The 20,843-nt window shown below is 60.5% G+C and overlaps 1 protein-coding gene across 1 annotated transcript in view; it reads left to right on the top strand.

The window, feature by feature from the left end:
- The window catches only part of KDM4B (lysine demethylase 4B), a 134,828-nt gene that overhangs the window by 73,363 nt on the left and 40,622 nt on the right, over positions 1 to 20,843 (top strand). The window contains 3 exon segments of the mRNA XM_082650235.1: positions 3,061 to 3,110; positions 7,076 to 7,179; positions 11,521 to 11,658. Of these exon segments, the coding sequence (XP_082506361.1) occupies positions 3,061 to 3,110; positions 7,076 to 7,179; positions 11,521 to 11,658 (292 nt within the window).

Genomic DNA, 20,843 nt, shown 5'->3' with positions numbered 1-20,843 from the left:
CGTCCAGATTCTTCTGCCATGACTTCTGTGCTGGCCTGGAGTGAGTTGACCACCAGGAGGCACCCAGCTGCAGCCCAGTCCCTGGGGAGGAGCATGGTGACGGGGGCCATCTGGGGGTGGGATGTGGTCAGCCCAGGAGGAGGCGGGGGCTGGTGGACCAAGGAGACGGCCACTGTGTAGCAGGACATGTGGGAAACCAGCCTCGTGCTGGCAGTGAGCGGGATGGGGGAGCCACGGGGGCTCTGTGTGGGCTTGGGCAGGGCTGACCGCCGGCTGGGAAACCTCGCACCGGCCCAGTCGTGAGATGGACGTGGACCCGGGCAGGCCGTCTGTCCAAGGAAACATGCAAGCACCCTTTGCCTCCCAGGCGACCCGGGCTGCCACGTACAGAGAGCAGCTGCCTGGGGTCGCAGGCGGGCAAAGCAGATTGATTTTGGCCGTGAGGTTTGACCTTGTGATGGGGACGGAGTTCCCAGGGAGCGAGACAAACTGCCCCCATATTGGCGACCAGTAAAACCGACTCTGTTTTACGGCCCCAGAACCTGCTCGCTAATGGCCAGACAGATGCTTGCCTACTTCGAGAGTTAGCGAGCAGCCCTTATCAACCCAAAGAGCTGCTTTGCCTTCTTTTATTTCCTCCCAGAGCCAAGCCTGAGAGTCAGGGATGCCCCGACCCAGTGGTGTGACGCCAGGCGGGGCTGTAACAAGGTTAGCGCGCCCCGGCCCCAGGCTGGAGACTATGCAAGGCTCTGCCATGGAGGCCCCTCTGTCTGGGGACTTTTCCTTCAGTGGTGAATGTCGGCCCTGCTGGGAGGCTGGCTCACCTGGGCCTCCATTGCTCTGGGCTTGCCTGGGGCCACGGAGGGGAGGGCCATGGCAGAGAGGGGGCTCTGTGGGCACCTGGCGCCCGAACTCGGGGAGCCGTTACAACTGCACAGATGGAGCCTCTGCCGCCCTCCCTGCCTCCTTTGAATGGACGGCCCACGCTCAGCGCGTGTTTCATTAAGGACCAGGACCCCAGTTCTGCCCGCCTTCCCCCAAAGTCTGAGGTTTTCAGCTTGCTGAGTCCCTGGGTGTGGGCTGGGGGAGCACAGGGGCCTCTCAGCATCTCCCAGGCTGTCGCCGGGTCATTCCAAACCGTGGGAGGCTCAGCGTGCTCTTGGCCATCGGGGTCCAGACGTCCCCCATGGCTGCCGGCTTCCCATCCACGAGTCCTTTCTAATCTCTCCAGGGGCTGCTCTTCTGAACACTCAGCCCAGTGTCCTGCAGTTTGTACTTTCCGATAACAGAGGAGCCACGTTCCAATGTTTTAAACTTTTAACATCCACCAGATTCAATTAATCTTATCTTTACAACTCCCAATTACAGGCTGTAATTAAGTGAAAGCAGCATTGTAGACTGGCGATATTGCGTTAATCATCACAGCCTTGGAGCCGTAAGTTCCTTCCTGTCCTCGGGCATCTTCCCAGAAGGGACAGAATGTTTCATTTCCCTGTTTGGTGGGGGGACCTTAATCCCACAGAGGTGCTTTGGATTGGGATTAATTTTTATCATCTTTATGTAAGTGATAAAAGGCCATTTAAAAAAGAGTCACCTCCTCTTTGTCCAGATAATGGGCAATTCTCTGACGACAGCAGAATTAAAGGTGCCACGGCCACCTCCAGGGCCGTGAAACATGCCCAGAAATTAATTATTTTTATCCTGTTAGATTAGAGACAGCACAATGTTCACCTTATCTCCTACCCTTGCCCTCTTTTATTTTATTAAAAGTAACGATAAACCTTTCAGCTGGAGTGGACTCAGCCAGCTACCGAGCCTGGGCGATCTTCCATGTTCCGTGTCCCTCCCCATTTGGCTTCCTGCCCTGTGGGGGAGGAGGGCGCAGCCATGGGGAACATCCTCCTGTGGCCTCGTTCTAGAATTCCAGAGATTGCCGTTGTTATGCTGGAGCACGGTCCCCGCGCCCTGCAGCACTGCTGACATCGGGTGGGTCATTCTCTACTAGGGCGCATCCTGGGCACTGTGGGGTGTGGAGCAGCATCCCCCCCACCCCCTCGATGCCAGGACCACTCCCCCAGTCGTGACAACTAGAAATGTGTCAGACGTGGCCCAGTGTTCCCAGGGGGCAGGATTGCCGGATCCTGGAGTTTCTCCCAGATGGGACGGGACTCGGATGCTCTAGTAGCTCTACCGTTGGACACTTTACCACCCTCCCTCCTCCTCTGGACAGTGGCCCTACCATGCCTCGCCTTTGCTTGAAAATGGAGGTTTCCTGGACTTTCTTGGAGGTCCAGTGGTTAAGACTCTGTGCTTCCACTGCAGGGGGCGAGGGTTCGATCCCTGGTCGGGGAACTAAGATCCCCGCATACCTCGTGGTGTAGCCAAAAAAAAAAAGAAACTGGAGGTTTCCATCTTGCCCAAGTGCCCTCGGGTGGTCTGGGGGTGGCACGTCGGTTGGGTTGGGGCTTCTGGACCCCTGGCCCCTGGCTGTCCCTCCTGGCACCGCCCTCTGCCAGGAAAGCGTTCTGGTATCCCGACACGCTGGCTCGCATCAGCAGGTGACACTCTCGCTTCATCTGTTTGCAGACTTTCACCTTACATCTTTTTTTATTTATGACAGCCGCAATCATCTTTCAAACGTAAAAACGTGTGAAAATACAACTTATGAAAGTGGGTGACGAGTGGAGTCTTGCTCCTTCTTGAAGCTTCTTTCCCCTCGGCTCCTGGGGCTGGGGGGACAGCCCGGGATGCTTCCGTCCTCCTCCTTGGTTCCAATCCAGTGCTCTTTACTTTATGCTTTGCTTTCGAAGCCGCCTAACGGGGAATGTCTCCACTCCTGGCATTCCGACGGTGTGTCACTGCCCCCCAAGTCCTGGGTCCTGAGCCTCCACCTCACCCCTCTTCCTATCCATGTGGCATCCCCCGACCCCGACAGCCCCTCCCCTACGCCGACCGCAGCCGCCCGGCTCTGCCCTGTGCCGGGCCCGCGTGTCACCTGGGGCCCTCAGCTGTGCAGTGGCCACACGCTCTCCCCTCTGACTTGCCTCCCTTCTCTCGTAGGTACGCCATCCCCCCAGAGCATGGCAAGCGCCTGGAGCGTCTGGCAATCGGTAGGTACCTGGGGCCCACTGGGGCCAGGGTGGGCGGTGGGCAGGCGGCCTCTCCCTCCCCGGCTTCACGCTATTGTCTGGGGGTCGGTGTCCCGGAGGGTGATGTGCTCCAGGCGTCCTGGCTGTGTTCCACTCCTTTCCCTGGCGGTCAGGTCGTGGACCCCCGCTGTGGGTCTGTCACTTCACGAAAGCCACACGGATGCCGTCGCTTCAACACTCTCATTTTCTAGCCTCTTGGCCCAGAGTTCGGGACAGGACCGCAGGCTTTGCCGGCTGGGGGCAGCCCGTGCTCCCCTTGCCCCCCAGCACCTGGTGCTGCATCCACCCTTTTCTGTCTTTATGGACTCTTTGCTCAGTCTAGAACACGAGAAGTCCGGTTTGGAGGTCCGCACCTGTTCCGTGCGGCCGCATGGGGACTGCAGGGCCATCTGCTAATCCCGTGCAGGGTCGGGTCACCCAGGCTCCCTCCACCACCTGGATTGAGACCCTCGCTAGGGCCTCTTGGGCGGACAGGATTTGTCGGAGAGGGTCCCGGGCTGCGTCTGGGGCTCTGACCACCCGGGTAAAGGCCGGCCCTCAGGGCATGGGATCCTTAGAGACAAGCCAGACACCCAGGCTGGGGGGCGCGGAGGCCTCTGTGTGCCCCGATGGGGGGCCAGGCTGTTCCCCCCATCGCTCTCATCTCGCACCTGTCCTGTCCCCATGGAGACCCGTGTCCTGAGGGTGGACGGCTGTCAGTGCCTGGACAGACGTTCACAGACCCCGCTGGCCCAGCGGGCGGGCCCTCGCTGTGCAGCCAAGAACAGCCCCTCCCTCTCAGGCAGCACCCTGGTGAGGGTGAGAGTCTGCCGCAGAGATAGCACGGGGCCTCAGGCCACCCCGACCCCCGTGGCAGCAGTAGGCAGCTGGCACCCCCAGGTGGCCACAGAACCGTCCGAAGCCATGGCCTGGTGTTGGTGAGGCTCCCTGCCAGCCGGCTGCCGGCCTCTGTGGGCGCCTCCCTGCCTGCACTTGACTTGGGGGTGGGAACGGCCCATCTTTCTGCCCAGCAGATTCTCACAGCGGGTTGGCGGGGTCGGCAGAGTCCCGGGTGGGAGGGAGGCCGTCAGGTGAGTTGAGCAGGTGCCCCTGGGCCGGTTCCTCTGCAGAGGCCATTGTCATGTCACCTTTTATGTTGGAAACTGGGACCTTGACCTCATGGACAGGGCTGGAGCCGCTCTCAGGAACATGCTTCTCCCGGGAGAAATTCCAGTGCAGGCGGGCATGGCAAAGGCTGATTTAACTTACTTACTGAGCTCGAAAATAAAACCCAATTAATTTTGTTCCCATTATGTTTTTTAAAATGCAAATTTAAAATGTCTTTTCCTATTGTATTAGCTTCCTGTTGATGTAACAAGTTACCACAAACTCAGTGGCTTAAAACAACACACATCCCCTCAGTTTTGCTGTGAACCTTAAACTACTCAAAAAAACCTCATTAAAAAACCCCACAGATTTATTTTCTTACACTTCTGGAGGTCAGAAGTCCACAGTGAGCCTCTAGGGGCTAAAAGTCAAGGCATCCGCAGGGCTGGCTCCTTCAGGAAGCCCCGGAGGAGAACCCAATTCCTGGCTTCTATGGCTTTTGGAGGAGCTGCATCCTGGGCGTGGGGCCGCGTCGCTCTCATTTCTGTCTCCCTGGTCTGTGGTCGAGTGTCCCTCTGACCCCCTCTTATAAGGACCCTCCGGATGACACCAGCCCCCTGGGTGGTCTAGGCCCATACCCATCTCAGGGGCCTGAACTTTATCCCGTCTGCAGTTCCTCTTACCACTGAGGGGACCTTCCACAGGTTGCGGGGATCAGGACATGGATGTCTTGGGGGCCACTGTTCAGCCCCCCATACCTGCAGAGCCACGGGGATCAGTGCGGGCGCTCTCTGGGGACCATGTCCGTGACACCCCCGGGCCTTGCCTGCAGCTTCTCTGTTCTTCCTGTTCAGAGGGGGTTGCACTTAGCCATGCCCGGCTGTTCTCCCTCAGTATGCCTTTTCTACTAGAAAAGTTTTGGGTGATCAGAGCGCCAACTAGAGAAGCAAGAGAAGCCGGAAGCAGGATCCTCTGGGGCCCCCCGCCGACCCCAGACAGTGCCACAGCCGCTCTCCCTGGAGCTCGCCCTGTGCTCCGTTCCTGCAGCCGGAGCTGCTGCCGGGTCCTTTCTGATGCCCCGACCTGGATGCTGGCTCGCTTCCTGGGCATCTGAGGGAGGCTCAGTGGCCGGGGCTGGGAGAGGAAGAGTCGGCTAGCAGGGAGGCCGCCCCGTCCTTGCTTCTTGAAAAATCCAGACTCATTAAGTCAGGCGGCTCCTGGAATTCAGGAAAGGGGCTGTCAGCTCTGGAGGAGGGGCAGGAGCCTCCTGCTTCCTCTGCAGCCCCTCACTCAGGACTGCTCTCCCCTCCTCGGAGAAAGGATGGGGGAGGCTCCAGGGCAAGTGACTCACTGCCCTCCTAGGCGTCCCTTCCAAACTTTTTGGGGGTGTGCGTCGGGGGCTCCATTACTGAGATGGGTGGAATGGGTTTGCGATTAATAAGGAAAATGAATAGCCGTGCTCCGAGTGGGCTCGCTGGGAGAGTTGTGCAGCCCACGGGGAGAGCATTAATGTGTTGGCGCGTTATTGGTGCTAATCACTTAAAATGTGCTTCTTTATTAGAGCTTTAATGAGAGCCACTTAAATTGTGCATTAAAAAGAGGAACTGCAGAGAGGCCGGCGGCCGGGCGGCAGGCAGCCGTAACTCTAATTGAAATGCTTCTAGTGCAGAGCAGAGTTGCTGGATTCAGTCAGCCCTGGCACCTTCCAGAGCCTTGCCATTGTGTCCTTGCGGTTAGGAGCCTCTGGCAGCCTTGGCGTGTGGGTGGGGCCACGCGGGTGCGCACGTGCATACACACACACGTGCCCTCTTTAACCAGCAGCCCGTCGAGGGTGCGCGCTGGCCTGGAGGCTGGGCCCGGTCTGGATCGGCTTCCAGAAGGGCCCTGGGGCTGCCTGCGTCTGGGGATCAGTCCCAGAGGGAGGTGGCCGCTCGGGAGCGCGTGCTGGTGCCGCTGTGGTGGGGACTCATCCCACACCTCGAGGAGCCATGTGGCAGCCCTCCTATGCCCACTCTCTGTGCGGGTTTGAGCTGAGGCGCCTGGCCACCATGGGCAGAACCTGGGACAGGCTTTTTCTTAACCACGAGACACACGTGTCATTGACTTGAGTTGCAGCCAACAGGCGATGTGGGAACGTCCCTGAACTGCGTTAGTGAAGCACGGTTTCTGGGTAGGTAGAGCTGATGGTGGGCTTTCCGTAGGCTCGCGGAGGCTATCCCTGTTGTAAATTAGTTACGTGGCGCATCGTGGGGCAGAGAGCATAGGGGCTGTGAGCACAGACAGAGGGTTAGGGGCTGTGGGCGTGGCCTGCGTTGGCCCCATGTGTCTGGGGCCAAGGGTGGGCGGGTTGTCTCCCGGGCCTCCGTGTCCTCACCTGCCTGGTGGCGGTGGGACCACGTGGGTGGAGAGCCTACGCCACTCAGGCGGCCCCCCTCTTTGTTGTGGACTCCTCAGTGTTGGGGGGTGGTGGGGGACCCCACTCACCGTGGTCACCGTGTGTCTGGTCAAGAGCAGCAGCTCCCCTGTCTTGTGTCCGGGCTGCGCTCTCACGTGGCCGAGTGACTGTGTGGAAGCAACGCAGTGGCTTTTGTCTGAGGGGAGCTCGGGGTGGGCAGCGGTCTCTGGGCAGCCGCACCCTGTCTGCGACCGCGGGTGTGTGCTGTGGGTGCGCCCCTCGTCACCCAGGACCCCGTCCCGCAGTCCCCTGTGTGTTTCATTCCCTCGGGGCCTCAGAGGAAAGGGCTGCCCGGAGAGAGGTGTCCCGGCTGCCCCGCCGCCCCGTCCCACGGGGCAGGCCCCGCCCCGTCCCGCCAGGCTGATGCTGGTCTTCTCTGCTCTAGGCTTCTTCCCCGGGAGCTCCCAGGGCTGCGATGCTTTCCTTCGGCACAAGATGACCCTCATCTCGCCCATCATCCTCAAGAAGTATGGGATCCCATTCAGCCGGGTACGTAGGGGCTGAGCACAGACCACCTGCTCGTGGAGGGGCTTCTGGGGCCCGTGCCCTGGTGACCACGAGTGCCCCAGGAAACTGGCGTCTTAACCCTGGAGAAGGTTCTAGGACGATGGCAAGCCAGGGCAGGGCCATCAGCCTCCAGCTCTTCCAGGGTGGGGAGTGAGGATGGAAGAGGGGCCGTCAGGAGGGGCCTTGACTTTCCTTCCCGCCCAGACCCGAATGTCGGCAGGTCCTGCGGGCCGGGCTGGGGAGTGGACGGTCGGGGCAGCGCCTGCTGACCTGGCAGGAAGCGCTGAGGAGCCGGTGCTCCCCGTGGGAGTCCCTTCCCGCCCACCCGTGCCCGGGCAGACGCTTTTGAAAGAGCAAATACCTGTTTAGAAATGAAACGCCTGGCTCCCTCGCAGCGTGAAGGCTGTGAACTCATGCAGTTTCCTGCTCCAGAGGCTGCTCCACTGGTCCGTGTGGGGCTGTGAGGGGTGAGGCCACGCTGGGAGCCGGGTTGGCAGGGATCCCACTGCCTGCGGAGGGCGGGCGGGTGGGGGCTGAGCACCGGGGCCAGGCCGCCTCTGCCCCGGAAGTGAGCCCAGCTGTCGTCATTCCAGGCCAGTCCTTCCCCGCAGACAGCCCTCCTGGACGGGGGAGTCTGCGCCCCGGTCCCTGCGTGGGTCCAGGCGAGAGGCCTGTGCCCGGAACTTACCGGACAGGCGTGTGGGCCGTGGCACCGAGGGCAGGGGGCAGAGGAGACTGTCCAGGAATCCAGCTTCTACAGGTTTCCCCGAAGAGCGCTTCGTCAGGCGCAGGAGCGAGTTCTGGGGGCGGACCTTCGTGCCTCTCTCTGGCCAAGGGTGTCAGCAGGTCAGAAATTGTTCTGACGTTTCAGTCAAACCACCTGCAGCATCAGCACACAGATCGGGGATTCGCCTTTCTATCGGGGCCGCAGCTGCTGCTCATGCTTATTAGGTAGCGGGATATTTCACTCTGAGGAACGCAGCTTTCCATGCTTCCCTCTTCCCACCCACCCCACCCGCCCCCGTCTTCTGGTTGGAACATCATTCTTTGCCAGGAACCTCACAGACAGATCACGGCATTGCTCACGGAAGTGAGAGGTACTTGCTCTCGCATCCCTTTGTCGCGGACGTTCTCCAGAGTGGTGCTTCCTGGAGAGGGATGCTGGTCGCAGGAGTCAGCTGGCGGGCACCCTCGTTCTCCCGGGTCAGTGCCAGTGTGGCCCTGCAGCTTGTATACGAAATGCCTGAGCGTGACCCAAGGCGGCGGCGGCCTCCTGGCCCAGAGGGGCTGCTGGTGACTGGAGAGAGGCCGGACTCCGCAGCCACCGCGGCTGCCCACGGGGCCCGGACAGAGCTTCGTCCCAAGGCCCTTGTCCAGCAGCAGGGAGCCCTCCGTGGGCCGCCGGCTCACTCAGGACCAGGCTCCGGGCCCTGCAGCGTCAGGCTCCACGTGGAGCCCCTCATCTGAATTCCTGGCGGCCTTCAGAGTGACGCCCTCCACTTATAAATCTTTGTAATGGTATTTACTTCTAGAAGAAAAAGCAGATCGATAGCAGAGCTTTTTAATAATTAAAAGTGTGTATTTCTGTGATCTGCCACGGGCTTCCTCATTTATTCTTGGAGAGCTCGCACAAGCAGCCGACCGCCGGGCTTCCTCTGTGACTGGCGTCTGGGGCTGGCGCTCCCTCCACTACTGATTGCTTTGCGTCACGGCCTATCCGTCATCCCAAGCGCCCTCTAATTTATTGTTGGGATAATGTTGACGGTGGTGACACGGAGGACAGACACCGTGGGTTTGAAATGGAGCCACCAGGATGTAGATTTTCTGACAGGGACATAATCTTGTTGCTCTAAGTGAGCACGTCTCCTGTTCTGGGGCTTGATTTATGGGCCGGATCGGGCGGGGGACCAGGCCCTCAGCGTGCCTCTCCCCATGGGGGCTCCAGCTCGGTGATGGGGACCCTGCTGCGTCCCTGAGCTCAAGCAGGCCAGTGCACGCACGGAGGCGTTCTGGAAAGCGAGATAGCACTTTACAGAATCAGCTCAAGTAGGATAAGAACATCAGTAATTGCATTTAAAAGCGCATCCCCAAACCTGAATTTTACTTATCTCATTTGACGAGGCTCCGAGTCCTGCAGCAGAAGCTGGCCCAGGGGACCCTTCCTGAGAACGAGGATGCCGGCCGCTGGGCCCTGGGGACACTACGTGTCCCCTCCTCCCCCATCTTCTGCTGTCGCTTCATCCCCGCATGCGGCTGTCACTTGGACAGGAATTTAAAAATATTACTTAATGCACGCTGACTTCCCTTGATGGGTACAATTCATTATTTGCAAAGAAAGATATCTCCGTGTTCTTAAGGACTGGCTTTTCTCCAAGCTACGTCAGTTTTGATTGATTTCTGACTCCGTGGTTGGCTTCTGGAAGTCTCCCCACCTCCACCTCACCCCACCCCCGGTCGCCACCTCCCGCCACCCACCCTCCCCTGCCAGGGTTTAACTCCTCGTTGGTTACTTAGATGAATCCAGCGATTTCTGCTCCTCTCTCGGGTTATTAGCAGGCCCCGAAAACTACGACAGAGTGGTGAAGAGCCTCTAAGTGGGGCAGAAGGCTTGAGCAGACACACTTTGCAGAAGGAGGCGTGCGCAGGCGCCGGCAGGACGCAGTGGACGGCATCCACAGACCTCAGGGAGGGGGCCGGAGCATCACACCCACCCCACAGGGCCACTGCGTGCGAATACCCCATACCCCATATGCCGCCGAGGGGGCGGGGGAACTCGCCCTTCCCACCACGTGGGTGCAAAATGGGCGGCCACTGCGAAGAGCCGCTGGGCAGTTTCCTGGGGCCCCACGGTGCCCCCTCCGGAGTCTGTTTACTCCGGAGAAGTGCAAGCAACCACCGGGAGAAGATGAATCCACAGGTGCCCCCAGCTCTGCTCACAGAGCCTCAGACCAGGAACAGCCACAGGCCTGTGAGCAGGAGGCTAGATGAACAAATAGCAACACATCCTCACAGCAGGAGACCCCTTTAGGAACGAAGAGGAGCAGACGACCCATGTGCCCGGCGGGACGGATAAACCCCGAGGATGTGCCGAACGGAAGAGGCCAGACGCAGAGCATGGGCAGCGCGGTCCGTGTCTGTGAAACCCTAGAGAGAAACATCGCCGAGGGGCGGGGGGGCGGGTGCATTTGGGCCCCGTTCTCAGAACTCCAGACAACCTGATATGCACCACGTGCTCAGCCTAGGAGAAGACTGGCCCTCCTGACCCCAGAGGGTCACTCCCACGTCACAGCCTCTAGTCCAGCAGCCCTGCCTCCCGTCCCGGGACACAGCGAGTGGGGGTGGCGGCCGCTGCTCTTTGTCACCCGTCTGCCGGACACTGGTCTGTTGGAGCGCTTGCTGATGGCCGGGGGTAGTCAGTGCAGAGTGGGGAGGGGCCCGGCGAGGAGGCTGCAGCCTCCTTCTCCAGGCCTCGGGCTGGCACCTCTGGAAGCCTCTGTCTGGCATCACTGTGGGTCCCCCACCCCGGTCCCTCACGCCCAACTTCTTGGTTTGGGGTCTCTGTCGCAGAGGCTGGACCAGAGTCTGGCCGTCCAGACCATTTTGAATAGGCCTGGAAACGCGCTCGTCCTGCAGTGTCGTGACCTTGACACGTGTCCTCCCGGCCCACTGACGTGTCACTTCAGTCTCTTTGCCCTCACTTGGAAGGACACATGTCTTGGGATGCAGTGGACAGATTCTCTGCTCACAGTGGCGGGGCCACTTAGGAGAGCTTCTGGGGACGTTTTGGGGGTGGGCCTGCTCCTTCCTCGCACGAGGGCTGGGCGCCGTGCTACCGGCTCGAACCCGCCCTGGGCTCCAAGGGCTCCGAGCTCCGCCAGTGCCGACCGGCCCTCCTCGCCAGCCCCGGCGCCGTGTGAACACCTCACAGTGGATGGACGCTTGCCAGGCCACCTACCCCCAAAGCAGGAGACCCACCCCCCACCCCGCCGCCAAATGAGAAGTACCTAGAATCCTAGCATTGCTGCTCACCCGTCTGGAGAGTGCAGACTGTCCCCTCGGGGCCCAGTGGGGTCTCAGTGAGGGGCGGGGCTGGGAGCCAGTTGCCGCCCTGGCCACTCGCCTCACCTACTTCCCAAGCCTTGCGAGCACCAGGCCACAGCCTGTCACTTGGCTCCTAAAGTCAGGCTGCCTGGCACTTGTTGGGACGTCCTCGAGCCCACATCCCCCTGCTGTGCTCCTCGGTGGCTTCTTGTGGCTTTGCCATCAGCCCGTGATGCCCTGTGTCAGGCCTCGCCCCTCACCTGTTGGCCTCTTGCCCCTCAGATCACGCAGGAGGCTGGGGAGTTCATGATCACGTTCCCCTACGGCTACCACGCCGGATTCAACCACGGATTCAACTGCGCGGAATCTACCAACTTTGCCACCCTGCGGTGGATTGATTACGGCAAGGTGGCCACCCAGGTGAGTGCCCGCAGACCCTGGGGAAGGGTCTAAAGGGGGCCGGCCCCCACCTGCTCACCCAGCCCAGGGCCTGGATGGCAGCCGTTTATATTCGACCGGAGGCTGGGATTCTCCATAAGGGTCTGTTTTTGGATCCTCAGCAAACTTGTCCCCAGAATGTTCCTCACCTGGAGGCAGGGGAAGGGAGTCTGGGCAGGCCTGGGGTTGGGTCTCCCCTCCTCCTGGCAGACCCCAGGTGTGTTCCCCCTCGTCTGGGGATCAGGGAAGATTTGTTCCTTGTTAGTTGACCCCTTGGAGGCCACCTGGCCGGGCATGGGGTCTGCTTGGGCCCCAGCGCCTTTGCCCCCCTCCAGCTTCCCCATCTGGGCTTTTCTGCTGCAGGGTGCAAGAAAGACAGGGGGAGAGAGAGAGGGCGCAGAACCCTGGCAGAGCAGACCCTGCGCTCGAGCCTGAGGGCTTCCTGTTGCCTTGCTATCCACATTGAGAGGTCACTGAAAGGCCGGAAGACTCCTTTGATTTTCCTCAGTAATTTGCCGTTCTGGTCCCAGAGGGCCGATTATTGGCCAATAGATTTGACATCTGAGCCAAGCGCTCGTTCTCAAATTCCTTTTCTCCTGCACTCACCTGTCTGTGGTTTTGACGGGCAGCTTTGGGGGCACGAGGCCCTGTAGTGGCGAGTCCAGGGAGCGGCTGAGCACTGGGCAGGGCCCTGGGAGGGAGAAGCTGCTGGGAGGGCTGTCGGGCAGGCAGCAGGCCCAGCCCTTCCTTGGCTGCCGGGACCAGGGGCCTTCTATCCAAGACTGGTACCACGCATGCCGTGGAGGAAGCCGGCGAGCTCTGCCCAGGTCTGAGCTGGGCTCAGACCAAGCGGCCCCGGCTCTCAGGTTTCAGTCCCTTTAACCTTCTCTCCACTGCAAAAGGGGGCCCAGCTCTTCACAAGCATCCACTGTGGTACTTGGGTCATGGGACAGGAGAGGCCTCTCCTGCTGAGCTTCCTACCAGCCTCCCAAGCCAGAGCCTTGGGGTTCCTCCGCGGAATTTCTCAGCCGTTATGATTTAGGACCCAGGGTTGGGACAGATGGTGGGTTTCTCCCAGGCCTGGAAGTGGGAGCAGTGTGGACCCGGAGGACTTGGAGCCCGGATCCTGATTCCTTCAGTGTTTCACAGACCTTGGACCCTTGCAAAAGAGGGTCTAGGCCGTGACGATCGGGCGTCACAGCCTGGAGACGTGGCCTGATGGAGTGGAGGGGAGCCGGTGGTGTGCAACACCCCGAGTCCACGGCAGGGCACGTGGCAAAGAGCAGGAAACCCCGCACCAGGGGTGTTCAGGGGGGTTACAGACTGATGCTTTTGAACAGGTGGGGTTAAACAAGATCCATCCTTAAAGCAAATGTCACCTGCTTCTTTCCACGTTTGAATGGGGTGAAAAATTAAGCTTCACAGGTGGCTTTGCGTCACGTCTCCACTGGGCAGCGCGGTCTAGACGGGCTGGCTCGTCTCTGTCTTTCTAATGATCTGTTTCTCTTAACTTCGCTGTGTCAGTGCAGTTGAGAAAAGGAAATGGGTTTTGTAGCCAGGAAGACTGGAGAGGCGCCCCGGGATTTAAAGTGCTGGGCTTTTTATACTTAATTCAGGAAACTGTGGGGGGATTGTCTTTGGCAGAGCCTCTGGCTTCGCTGCAAGAGGAGAGACGGGGGTGTCAGGATTGTCCCTTTAGATCCACAGGGGTATGTTTGCAGGGAGTTTTGTGCGATTGAGTTATCAGCCTGGCCCCGGGGCTGGTCCCGGAGGCGCTGCTGGAGCCGACCCTGCTGCGGGGCCAGCGGGGATTGCCCGGATATTAAAAGCAATTTTGGGTTCAGCCATGTGTTCACAAACAAGTGGCACTTGGGAAGCGCAGCCTTAGATGGGGCTCCACCCTCATATCGCCAGGCGGCGGAGCGTGAAATTACTGAACAAGTGACAAGCGTTGCTCTGAGCCGGCCCGGGTTCTGGGGTGCCCGGCGGCTTCTGCCAGGAGTGGCCATTGGCCACGGGGCACCCGTCCGTTGCCACCTGATGTCAGCCTCCAGGCCTTTAGGTGGTAGAACGGGACAGCAGGTTCAGACCTCCAAGCTCCGCTGCCCCCGTAACGAGTCTGGGCTGGAGAGGTCGCCAGGCGCCTGGCCTCGCAGGGGACAAGCTGAGGGCATTGGCGGCAGGGGACTGTTCGTTTCCCGGGGTGCTGGGCCTGTGGACTTAATGGAGGGGGGTGGGGTGGGGCACGGGGGGACCAGGGCCCCTTCCCGCTGAGCAGGGGCCTCTCCCTGCAGCCTGAGTGCCCCGTCCTGTCTGCATCCCCTTCCAGCACATTCCTCGGAATGCAGCCAAGGGAGAGAACGTCCACTTCCCAGATGCTAGACTTCTGTACTTGTTGGTTCGTTACCTCTTCAGGCACCCAGCGAGCCCCTCACTCCCCGCACCGTCCGTTTCTGTCATTCTCCCTCTGCTGACGCATTAAAGGCTAAGCTCTCACGCTCGCCAGCCTGTGTGAATTTCAGGTGTTCCTGTGCTTTCTTCTAGAGCAGGGTCGGCAAACGGGGGCTCACAGGCCAAACCTGGCAGGTCGACTATTTTTGTATGGTCTGCAAAAAGAATGATATTTAGATTTTTAAAGAGCTGGGGGAGAAAAAAATCAAAGGAAGAGTGTGTGACAATTGAAAACTAGATGAAACTCACATTTCACGTTGATAAGTAGTTTTATTGGCACAGATGCGCCCATTCATTCACGTGCCCTGCAGGGCTGCTTGCCTGCAGCAGTGGAATTGAGTGGTGGTAACAGGACCGTCTGGCCTGCAAAGTGGAAAATATTTGCCGTTTGGTCCTTACTAGGAAGTTTGCAGTCCCTGGTCTAGAGAATCGAGGGTGCAGGCGCCCTGGCTTCAGCCCGTCAGGGCTGAAGGTCACCTCCTTTGCTCTTTTCTTTGCAGCCCACAGAGTCTCCGGCATCAGAGGGGCTGTTCCCTCCAGCAGGTTGGCTCCCAGCCACTGTCTCTGGAGGTTCCGGAGGATCCAGTGAGGGCGCTGGTGGCTTTGGTGCCCGGCAGGCCAGGCCAAGTGCCGATGTGCCACTGCCGGCCCCCTGCAGAGCCCACCCGACTTCCCCACTGCGGGCAGGGTGCCCAGTCCTCGGGCTCAGGTCTGCCCTGCAGGCCACAGGGGTGCCCAGCATCCTCCTGGCTCTAAAACTCTGGAGAAAATAGGCTTGTGGCCTCTTGCCAGAGCCCCTTGGAAGGAGCACCTCTGGTCCCCGTCTACCTGACAGAGGCTGCAGAGGGCTGCCGTCTCCCACCCTCTCCGCTGAGCACAGCACGCTCGTCCCACTTGCAGTCTGCACTCTGTGTTCACTGTCAAGTCGAGGTAGAGTTTCTTCTCCAGGATGGTCTTCCTTCCCCATCGCTGATGCTAACCCTCATCAGCCCTCTGTGCATGGGAGGAAAGCCTCGTGGCCACCTGCTCCCTGCCTGACGCGCCCGGCAGTGGGGGGCGCCCGCCGTGTCCCCACCCCGGCGCCAGGGGGAATGGCCCTGCCTTCCTTGTGGCCAGCGACCATCCCCGCCTACAAAGGGGGTGAAATGGATAAGGATCCAGCAGAGCTCTGGGTGCAAATGGCCCTGGTCCCTCGGACTCTGGCCCACCCTCACTCCCACCCGCTGTGGCGCTGTGACACTTGGGGCCAGGTCACCCTCTGGGGGGCCGTCCCGGGCGCTGTGGGGTGTGGAGCAGCCTCCCCGGCCCCGCCCCCTCAATGCCACGAGCCCCCAGTGTGACAGCCACAGACATCCCAGGCATTGCCGTGTGTCTCCTGGGGACAGGATCAGCCCTAGCTGAGGGCCCTGGCTGACCTTTCTCTCTTCGGCGCAGAGGGTGGTTGGTTAGTATGGCTGTGCTTTTTGGACTCTGGTAGTGAGGCTTCGTCAGCTCAGTTTAGTTCCTCTCCCCCGGGCATGTGTGCGAGCCCTTGCATCTGCCCGCCACCTTTTCCTACTGAAAGGCAGTTTTCGTGGCCGTGGTCCACAGCCTTGGGTTTTGGAGTCCCTTAAGCACGACAGATGCTAGCTGTTGCCAGGGCCACAAACCCGCACTTAACAGGGAGCGAGGGATGGACCTCTGGGGCTGTGGGTACGTTATCTCCACGTGCCTCTCTTCTCTGGGGCAGGGGTTGGGGGGCTGGGCCGACAGCAGGGTTGTGGGAACCGGGACTCTGCAGGGCGTCGATGTATCTGCTCTGTAGGAACCGGTCCTCTTTCAGGAACTAGTTGTTGGAGAGGTGACTGCCCCCGAGGAATCTGAAGTTCTCTACCAAGCCCGTGGGCAGAGAGGCCCCCGATCCTGGGGTCGTTCGGGGTATGAGGGAGCTGGGCCCCTGCCCCCATGGGTAGGAGGGGACGCCGTGTCCCGAGTGGACCCTGAGCGTCCTCGGGGCTGGGCGGCATCCACACTCACACCCAAACCAGCGCCCAACAGCTCCTGCGAAAGCGCACCCTGATGACAGGGCTGCCCGTTTCTTCCTCCTGGACTCCCGCCGAGGGTTCTGGACCACTTGGCCCTAGCCCCGTGGCACGTGGATGAACCCCTTGCTTCCTGGGCTTCTGGACACATGGCAGAGCTGGTAGTGGAGCCGGGGCTGGGCCTCCATGTGGAGTGGGGGTCGGTGGAAGGAATTAGAACCCAAGCCCGTGGGGCCAGGGCAGGCAGAGACCGCCCGAGTCCGTGGGGGGAGGGTGAGGGGCGAGGCTGCAGGGCTGCTCTGGGCCCCAGAGGAGGAGGCGGTAGCTATAGGGACAGGATGGCAGATGGAGGCTTTTACAGACTCTAGGAGGGGGCGGGGACTTCCTGCTGGCTTCATCCTCCAGTTTGGGAGATGTGGGAAGAAGAACACATACGACTTGGCCTTCCATTCCCACCCCCTTGGTCCGGAACGGTGCTGCCCCGTGGATGGACCTCAAACACATGATGCTCAGTGAGAGAAGCCGACACAAAAGGCCACATAGTGAGTGATTCCATCGACGGGACTTGTCCACAACAGGCAAATCCACAGAGACAGTGGGTTAGTGGTTGCCAGGCGCTGGGGAGGACTGCTAAGTGGTACAGGGTTTCTTTTTGGGGTGATGAAAAGGTTCGAAAATTGATTGTGGCAATGGATGCACAGCTCTGTGAGTGGAGGTGGATTGTAGGGCATGCGAATTATAGCTCAGTGAAGCTGTTAAAGAAATCCTACTGCCTGGATTACCAGGTTATCAGCGCACAGGGTGTGGGGGGGGTCCACGGGGTCCACGGGGGATGCCGTGCTCACCAAGCAGACCTCCCTTCCTTGGTCCACAAACACTAGGGAGCCTGTGAAGCAGGAGACAGCATTGGGAAAGGGGTTTTGGAACCGGGAGGCCCCTTTATGGGCCACTGGGGGGACCCGTGGGGGCAGCTCCCAGAGGGTGTCTGCTGGCAGTCAGTGGGACACGTGCGTCTCTCTCTGCCGGTCCTCAGGCCTTCCTCATACGGGGACAGTCATTGATTGCATCGTTGATTTTCACAGTGGAAAATTTATACCCATGGCTGGGGGTCTGGGTGAACCATGTAATATTACGCAGCCACAAAAATGGTTTCACTATTTATTGGTGTGCAAAGATGGGCATGGCATTTTGGGTGGAAAAACTAGGTTTTCGATCATGAATGTATAATCCCATTGTGTGTGTGTGTGGTGGGGGATTTGCCCAAAATGTTGGTCAATATTAGGTCTGTGGGGTGGAATTTGGGACACCTTAAAAACAAGGACTCTACAGGGCCTGAGATCAGAGCCGGCAGTGGGCAAGTCCCCGACCGGCCATGTGCATCCTCACGCCTGCCTCTGGTCACATGCTGCTGCTTTTGTTGTGAGCGGTCCCTTCCCTCTACCCCCGCTCCCTGGGCTCCCCCCACCCCGCTCTGTCTCTCCAGCTTTACTGATGGCTCTTGCCTGCATCAAGCTCTGACTCTGGGCCTCGTGACCTTGCAAGGACCAGAGGGAGGTTAAGAGAATTAGCTGGGGGTTCTGGGAGATGCTCTCTCTGTCCGCGCGTGTCTCGCAGGCTGGCGGCCTCCCCCAGGCGGGTGTCCGGGGCTCCGCTGTGGCTGCAGGGGCCACCTCCAGAGGCCTGGGCTCCGTTTCCCCAGGCACACGCTCGGCCAGGCAGGCTCTGTAGCGGGATTACTAACCAGAGAGATCAGAGGGATGCTCCGGCTTCACTGGAGAAAATAAAGTGTGCACACATCAGCCTTTTTAGGTCTGAGCTCAAATTAGTCCTATAAGACTGCACGCCACGTTGGATAGCTCACGAGTCCCTCCCGGCTCCCCCGGTGGGTGGCGCCGGGTGAAGCCTGACAAGGGCCTCTTTCCTCCACCGAGGGCACACTGGCATCCCGGCCACCCCACAAGGTACAGGAGATGACTTCGGATTAAACAGAGCGAGAGAGATTTAGAAGCCGGCTTGAATGGCCAGGAGCCCGGCGCACTTAGCTGGTTTTCCGCCAGCTGCCTGGGCCGCCGCCTGCCAGCCCTCAGCCTCCGGGAGAGTCTGCGCTCCCATGGCTTCTGCTGATCGTGGAAGGTGGGGAGGCCCGTCCCCAGATGCAGCGCTTCCAGGGGCGGCCCCCACGTCCCCCCACTTGCGCATCCAGGGTGGGGGGCCTCTCCTGAAAATCGCCCCCCGCCCCTCAGCCTGGGCCACCTTGAACTTCACTGCTGTGAAATGTGAACCAAACTGTTTCCGCTGCTCCAGACCGCGTGCCTTCTGTTCAGTAACGCTGCTGCCTGCTCTGGGCGATTAACTTGGAGCCCGAGGGGAGGTGACAGAAGGTGGGGTGACAGTGGGGGCCGGGCGGAGGAGGGCAGGAACAGAGCTGCAGCCCGGACGCTCCTCGGGCCCACCCGCCTCCGCGGTGCCGGCCTGCGCACTGCTGCGCCTTGCTGGCTCCCTGATTTATGGCGCTGGTGGTGGCCGGTGCGCGGGGTTCGCAGTCAATTGCCGTATAAAATGTGCTTCCCCTGGAGCCTCCCCCAGAGCTTCCTGTCACTCTGTCCCTGGCAGCCCTGGCAGTGGCTTCAAGCCCAGATGCGTACAGTAGCATAGCGGTGAGGGTCGGAGTGGAGAGCACGGTGCCACGGCTCTGCCTTCCGGCTTGGTTTTGTGTTGGCTTAAACTCTGACCATCTAGAACAGGCGCCACCGGATCTGGAAGGATGGGTCTCAGGCAAGGGCTCCCCACAGCACAGCAGCCTCGTGCGGCCTGGGCATTGGCATCCCCGGGCCCACCCCCTCCCAATGCCAGGAGCCCCTTCGCTTCCCCAGTCGTGGCCTGGTGCCCCCTGGGGCAGGTCCTGGATGAGAGCCTGGTCTAGAGGGCGGGTTGCGGGCCGTTCTTCCGCCTTCTTTTTCACTGTCACCCCCCACCCACCCACCCACAGAACACTTTAACACTTTCTTTCTCATTGCCCCTCTGTGAGATTCTAACATCGTGGGTACACCACATGTCTGTTCAAAGACAGTGAAGCTTTTCTGCCCCCAAGAAGGAGTTTTCACCCCCTTAGGGGCAGTGTCCCCCGAGTGAAAACACCCTAGAGGACGGGTCTAGGGGAGCAGCCTTGGGAGCAGAGAGGGGCTCCCGCCAGCTCGGACGTGGGCAGGACTTGAGTGCTTGGTGGGCCCCTTCGGGGAGGGACTTCCCCCGGGCCGGGGTTCAGAGGCCACCCTGCTCCCCGCTGCCGTGGCTGGGAGGGCTGGTGGGAGTTGCCCGTGGCCCAAGCCGCTCCAGTACAGCTTTGCAGCTGATGAGCCTCCTGTTTGTCTCTTTGGGAAACGCTTGCAAAGAATCTCAAGCGTAGTTGCAGGCCTCCCCCTCCCCCGCAATTGAACACACCAGCCCGTCGCGTCTTCCCTGCTCCCCTGGCTTCACGGGGTTCTGAGTGCATCCGCAGAGCGCTGGCGCCCGCTGTAGTTCTGGGAGAGCCGGTGGCTCAGCATGTGGCCGACCTCGGCTCTCCCCAGGTGGGCGATGGGCGGGCATCCCAGCCCCCTCGGCCCAAAGCCCCTGTCTCTTCCTTCCTACTTCCCCTCCTGTCCCCGCGCCTGGGGTTGTCTGCCTGGGTTGCAGGCAACTATGTTCAGGCTTCCCGCCCAGAGGGTGGGCCCTGGGAATGCACACGAGTGCTCGCACCTCAGTCTCTCTGGAGGGGGTGCTGCCCACTCATCACGGTACAGCTTCCGCCGGCCGCCTCCCTGGTGGGTTCCCAGCGCTGGGGGGTCCCCACTGGCAGACACGTGGCCACACAGCTCTGGGAGAAGGGTGCTGGCTGCCGCCGGGCTCGCTCACACTGATGGGCCCGCTGCCCCTTGTCACATGGCTTTGCTACTTTTCCTGGTGGAACGGGGAGCTTGTGATTCAAATCCACAGATCAGAGTTTCTCCCCCTCGGCACTGTGGACCCTGGGGCTGAACCATCTCTGGGGGCCGTCCTGGGCGCTGCGGAGTGTGGAGCAGCCTCCCTGCCCCACCCACTCAATGCCAGGAGCCCCCCCCCCCCAGCATGATAGCCACGGGTGTTCCTAGACATCGCCCAGTGTCCCCTGGGACGGCTTCCCCCTGGGTAAGAGCCCTGGGCTGGCGAGGTTCCTCGAGGGTCACCTTCACGCTGCGACAGTCTCCAGCGCGTGTCGCCCGGGGATGCCACCTGCAGGTCCGCTCCAGAGGGCAGTGACCTGCTTTTTCCTTTTCGTTCTACTTCCCTCACACCACATGTGTTGAGTCCACAGTCTCAATCTGGGCTTTTCTGCCGTCCTGCCTGTGAATGGAGTTCGTTTCTTGGCCGTGGTAAACGTCTTGCGGCTTCGGATGACGAGGTTGTTACAGAGGTCAGGCAGGCTGGCTCCCCTCGGAGCCTGGAGAACAGAGAGGGACTCCATGGGTCCTGGTCAGCAGGAGGGGCTGTGGGTGAAGGGAGAGAGCTGAGGGGCTGGTGGGGCCCTCGGGCAGAGCGCCCTTGGGAAGTGCCTGGCACCTAGGGCCTGGGTTCAGCATCATTGGCGCAGAGGGGGAGGTGGGAGGGCCCTTCACAGCAGGCGGGAGAACCGTCTAGGCTGCCGGGCTGCAGCCACAGTGCCGCAGGGAAGAGGCT

The sequence above is a fragment of the Grampus griseus genome (genome assembly GCF_964374135.1).
Source record: "Grampus griseus genome assembly, chromosome: 3".
In the NCBI taxonomy this organism is placed as follows: Eukaryota; Metazoa; Chordata; class Mammalia; order Artiodactyla; family Delphinidae; genus Grampus; species Grampus griseus.
The sequence above is the reverse complement of the archived record's forward strand: the minus strand, read 5'-3'. Positions and strand labels throughout refer to the sequence as shown.